The sequence below is a fragment of the Scardinius erythrophthalmus genome (assembly GCF_964197995.2).
Source record: "Scardinius erythrophthalmus genome assembly, chromosome: 3".
Classification (NCBI taxonomy): domain Eukaryota; kingdom Metazoa; phylum Chordata; class Actinopteri; order Cypriniformes; family Leuciscidae; genus Scardinius; species Scardinius erythrophthalmus.
Window position 1 is genome coordinate 18,240,582 of NC_138223.1, and position 6,000 is coordinate 18,246,581.

At 39.5% G+C, this 6,000-nt stretch overlaps 1 protein-coding gene across 6 annotated transcripts in view; it reads left to right on the top strand.

Annotated features, from left to right (window-relative positions):
- slit2 (slit homolog 2) overlaps positions 1 to 5,274 on the top strand; it is a 71,825-nt gene extending 66,551 nt beyond the window's left edge. For all 6 annotated transcript variants that reach the window (XM_081361890.1, XM_081361894.1, XM_081361891.1 and 3 more), the window contains 4 exons: positions 650 to 804; positions 941 to 1,229; positions 1,324 to 1,532; positions 3,672 to 5,274. In XM_081361890.1, the coding sequence (XP_081218016.1) occupies positions 650 to 804; positions 941 to 1,229; positions 1,324 to 1,532; positions 3,672 to 3,916 (898 nt within the window). In that variant the 3' untranslated portion in view covers positions 3,917 to 5,274. The remainder of the gene's footprint in view (positions 1 to 649; positions 805 to 940; positions 1,230 to 1,323; positions 1,533 to 3,671) is intronic.
- Positions 5,275 to 6,000: the final 726 nt, after the last annotated feature.

Here is a 6,000-nt window from a genome sequence, read left to right on the forward strand (position 1 = left end):
TACGTATCAACTGATCTGTATCAGACAAAGATACATGTGACACATGGTAAAAAACTGTTACTCATACTTGTGTGTTGCGACATTATTGTCAGATCCAATATAGGCGACACTGCATCGTCTTTTATTTTCAGTCTTTCTGAAAGCCTGCACCGAATGGTTTTGTTTAAAAACGAACCCACAGTAAAACGAAGTGAACAAATGACCAGTCTTACTGACGTGATATGACTGGAACTTCGTTAAAAATTAAGTTCATCCACACTTAATGTTAGGATCACAAGGAAGGCAATGCAAAGACAGTTTTTTTTCCCACATCTTGGCACTTCAAAGAGTCTTGTTATCCTCAGAGAGTATTTACTACTACATGACGTGTGTGAATCGGTGGGCGGGGCTAAAGAGGCAATGATGTAGAAGTAGGCGTTGATCTTCTGCAGAGGAGGTCTTTCGTCACACTATGACGTAATAATGTGACAACATTTTTGTAGCTTGGTTTTTGGAATAACAAGGTAATTTGGAGGTTCTGGAGATATTTTTAATAGTACAATGATCTCTTATATGTGAAAAGATTTTGATTTCGCTTTTAAATAATCAACCCCTATTTAAACTATTATTTTGAAATTCCCCTCACTGTTCACTTCTGCTCTCTCCCTAGTGTTGAGACGATAAACGATGGCAGTTTTCATGTAGTGGAGCTGGTGGCAAAGGATCAGTCTCTGTCACTGTCCATTGATGGAGGAAGCCCCAAATCCATCAACACTGCCAACAGTCCCAGCCCAGCACCCAGCCCTGCTCCGCTTTACCTTGGGGGTATGTACAACACAGCGGTCACTTTGAAACTTGGTTAGGTCTGCTTCTAACTCTGGATCTTCCCAGAATTAGTTACACAGCAATTCTCAAAAACTATCTAAATCTAAAATCAAATAATAAGCTCCTCTTTTCTCAGGAATTCCTCAGCAGTCTGGATTGGCCTCATTGCGTCAGAGCTCCGGGAGGAACGGCTCTAGTTTCCACGGCTGCATCCGAAACCTCTACATTAATGACCAGCTCCAGGACCTCACTCAGTTCCTGCTGCAGGAGGGGGTGGTGCCCGGCTGCCAGCCCTGCCAGCGGAGTGTGTGCGCTCACGGGCAGTGCCATGCCACCGGACAATCCTCCTTCAGCTGTGAGTGTGAGGCCGGATGGACTGGCTCTCTGTGTGACCAGCAGATCAACAACCCATGTGACGGGAACAAGTAAGAGACCGAAAAATGCACACGCACACACACACACTGGTTTCATTAAATTAGAGTGGACATCACATTTTTTGTCATTTTGTGTGTGTCTCAGGTGTATCCACGGTTCCTGTTTGCCCATAAACTCGTACTCGTACAGCTGTCGCTGTCATCCAGGCTTTGCAGGTGTATTGTGTGATGAAGAGGAGCAGTTGAGTCCCTGTCAGTACATAGCATGTAAACACGGGCGCTGTCGCGTGTCTGGGCTGGGGAAAGCCTATTGCGAGTGCAACAGCGGCTACACGGGGCAAAGCTGTGATAGAGGTACGGCGGCGAGGGTTCAACCTTTCAATGAAACCTGATCTCATGAGAAAAATGTGACATTGCATACAGTAGGTTTTTGAAAAATATTGCCGTGGCTACGAGAAATTGCAGTTTCCAAGTGAAATGTCCACTAAGTAACACTGAAAGTGATTTCATTTTCTCCAATACAGCCGAGGCGTTAATAAGGTGAAAACATTTTTAAATAATGTTTTATTTGTTAGGTTTTGTAGCCTAAAATCACTACAACCATTATCATTTTTTGTGTGTTTTTTTTTTTAAAGGGGTCATATAATGTCATTTTTGTACAAGCTAATATGATTCTTTAGGGTCTAAATTAAAAGTTTGTATTATACTTTAATTAAAAATTCTCATTAGTATTGTAAGAAAACACTAATTTTACCTGGTCAAAAACAGCTCTGTTTTCAGCACGCCGTTTGAGTGCATGTGTCTTTAAATGATAATGAGCTTTGCTCACCCCGCCCCTCTGTTCTGTGCGCACACCGTTTGTAACACAATTTAACACAATAACCATAATGCATTGTTCATTATAAACATGGGATTATGAATTATATTGAGAACGTCATACATAGAAAACATGCCCGTAATGTACCTGAGTGTAAAAATAGCCGCATTCACCGTGAAGCGTGCAAGCGATTTGCAAAGATTAATATAAAGATTATTATAAAGGTTAATAAAACGTTACACTCACTTCAGTTCTTCTGGAGGTGCAGCAGGAACACAAATAGTTGGTACTGATCCTTTTTTCAGGAGCAGCTTCTTAGCAAATAATCAGCTTTATACTGACCCTCGTTTTGTAAAGCAGTCTGGTGAAATGATTCGCGCAAACATGAAAGCATTGACGTTGATCGTGGGGAATATTCCCTTCGAAAACAAACTCAGCCACTGCGTCTTCAGCGGTTCGGATTTAGGAACATCAACATGACTGCTGTGTTCATTATTACACCCAAGAACAGAACACCACAATCACTTAGACGCCATTCTACTCAGTGCTCCAGCTATCAGCAATGATTGACAGCTCGCTCACGAGGGCGCGAGGGCGGGTCTGTGTTGAAACGCTGCTGTCAATCAACCATTGTGGGAGGGGCGTCGATTTTGTGACGTCACAAAATCAACAGCTTGATTCAGGAGAGGGGAAACATATAAGAAAAAAAAAAAAAACACTGGATGGATTTTTATTATTTTATGATGGTTGTGTACAGGCACTGCCAACACACATTTCAGTACAATCAACTTGTAAAAGTGCATGTACCATTATATGACCCCTTTAAAAGATTGACAAAAGAATCTTAATGTTGGCCCTTTATCGGTTATTGGCTGCGAGATATTATACAGTATAATAGGCTGAAAATGTCATTTTAATTTGAGACTAAAGCATTTTTTAAAGCTACTCACGCAATTTATGGTACAAATGTGACATTTTCCATACAACTTGTGCTCTCTTGCAGTCTTCTAATAACCTTCTCCTCTATTCTTTATTTTTCTCAATAGGAAACAAAAGTCGTAGCATTTTATCACCACTAGTAGTCATGTCACCTGGAAACTGTAGAAATTTGTACCTGTGGTCCATTTTTTCACGTTTAAAACAGGATATGCATGGTCTCATTTTTACCATGAAGACAGGTACTCACCTGTACTGGAACTTGTGCTTGCATGTTTCAAAAATGTTTTTAATGCTTCCACAGTATGTTGTTAAGTTTTGCTTTTCATTCTAAACCTCTGTTCAGTTTGCTGTTGAAATGCTAACCCTGTGAGGAGCTAATCCTACGCTATTATTGTTGTTGTTTTACTAACGTTCGTTTTTAAACTTCCTGTAACCTTCAAGCTGCTACTGAAAGCGGTGTGGACCCCACTCAGGTCCGCCAGGTGAGGGATGCATGTTAGTGTTCATCTTCAATTTCTTCCTTTCTTGAGTCACTAATAAACCTCAAGCTTTGAGACACCCATATTCCTGCAGCCATCGTCTCTCCTCTTCCTTTTTCTGCTTTCACACTTTGTATTTTCTTAGGAGTTACCTTTCAATTTCTCAGTAAAAATTTCATGAAAAACATCACGATTGATATTCTATACATGCAATATAGTGGTCAATCTTTTTTTTTCTCTCTCCCTCTCTCTCTGTAGAGATGGCGTGTCGGGGGGAACGGGTCCGAGATCACTATCAGACGCAGCAGGGCTACGCAGCGTGCCAAAGCACAGAGAAGGTCTCCCGTTTAGAGTGTCGGGGCAGCTGTGGGGACGGGACCTCCTGCTGCGCCCCTCTCCGCAGCAAACGCAGGAAATACACCTTCCAATGCACAGACGGATCCTCTTTTGTACAGGAGGTGGAAAAGGTCGTCAAGTGTGGCTGCACAAAATGTCCATCCTAAAAACGAAAAAGAAGAAATACATCCTCACACCCCCCCAACCCCCCCCCCCTCCCCCTTGTTTGAAGTCCCCTGTTTTACCTTTTTTTGTCAGTGTTGGACTAATGTTTTTTCCTTCAAAGGAGATAATGGATTACTGTAAGATAAAGAACAAACCTATTTTTTATTATGAAGTGGAGAAAAAAAAGACAAAAAATAGATTTTAGAGGGTTTTTTTATTTGCCATCATTTTAGGTACTGTGACATTTCTGATTATATTTGTTATTTTGTTTGGAAAAAAATCACCTCAGACCAGAATGGAAAGCAAACACACCCTGACGACACGTTTCACTTTTTTGTGTCTTTCTTTGTGCCATTCTTTTACACGGTTTTCTGGACTGCCGTAACTCATTTCACCTGGACTTTGTGAAGGTGAGATAAAGTATCACTATGGAGACTGCAGGGGGATTCGCTGAGAGAGGAGGTCACTCCTCCTACTTCCTTACAGTTTACCACACACACACACACACACACACTATCATAGCTGCTTCTATACACACACACCTTACCCACGATGTGTACACAGATGATCTCTTCCAGCATGCGCACGCACACACATACACACACACACACACACACACACACACACACACACACACACACACACACACACTTCTGCCACATTATAAACCATGTGTATTTATTGTATCAAAAATACCGTCACATTACTTATACTCGGTATAGCCCTTTGCTTCCCTGGAGTTACAGTTGGAATTTCTTAATATATATTAATTTATATTCCTCTTACCAATTTAAATCACTCATAGCTTACTGAGTAGAATAACTAACGTTGTGTCTCCTTCATTTGGTTGGTTTGACCAATGGGACTGTTGTATTTACCATAAAAAAAAGAGAAGAAAAAAAAAAAAAACCTAGTGGTGTTATAAATCTTCAAATGTGAAGTGAAAACATTGTATATTTTTGTCGAATCTCCTAAAAATTTGTATGGTGACACAGACGTGCTTTATATTAGAGTTTAAATGTATAGTTAAAATCTCCCCATGTATTCAGTATAGAGCACATGCCATAGTTAAAAAAAATAACAGTAGCGTCCATAGCCGTCAATAAACCTCTTTTTAAAATATCCTCCTTGCGAATCCTTTTTAATGATACAGATAGAAAGAAAAACTGTGACTTTTTCTAAATGATACTACTTTGTTACCACTCTGTTTCCCCCATGTTAACATGTTGCTGCTAAATTGGTATTGTAGACTTTGGATGATGATGATGATGATGATGCTGATGTTTATTGTAGAGGACGTTGCTCATTCATTGAGCAAATTGTTTTACTGATCAATGAATAAAGATGTCCCCTCCCTCTTCAAGCTTGTTCCTCTGTGTGTAACGCTTACATCCACAACACTTACATCAGGGCTATTCAGTCTGGCTCCTTAATATCTATTTAAATTGATCAAAATAAATGTTTGCGCCCCATTTGACGATGCACAGGCACAGTAGTAGTGATTTTCAGCGCATCATAAAAAAAAAATAAAAAAAAAGAATAAAAAAATCTCAATGTTGCCAGCAGGTGGCGATATAGTTCACTCATCACTGCGTTTTTATTTGACACACCATGTGTGTGTTGAACATTCATGGAAATCTTCCGCCAAAGCATCTTGGATAAACTGCTCAAATTGTCTCTAAAACACAACAAATGAAAGATGAATTGAAACAATTCAAATAATGTGAAAAACAATTCTAATCAAAACAGCTTGAGTGGAAAATATATAAACTCTGTGACGCAATTTTTATTTTTTATTTTTCACAGACAGCTACAACAAATCATACAGTCAGAAAGTGTGTAGTGAAGGCAATAACATTAAGGGCACTGTCAAAGTTCTGCTTTTTTTTTTTTACAATCACTTCAAGTACGAGACTTCAAATGTCAAAACTCACAACCAATGAAATATTATATATATATATTAGGGCTGTCAAAAGATTAATCGCAATTAATCGCATCCAAAATAAAAGTTTGTGTTTACATAATATATGTGTGTGTACTGTGTATAATTATTTTGTATATATAAATACACACACATGCATGTATA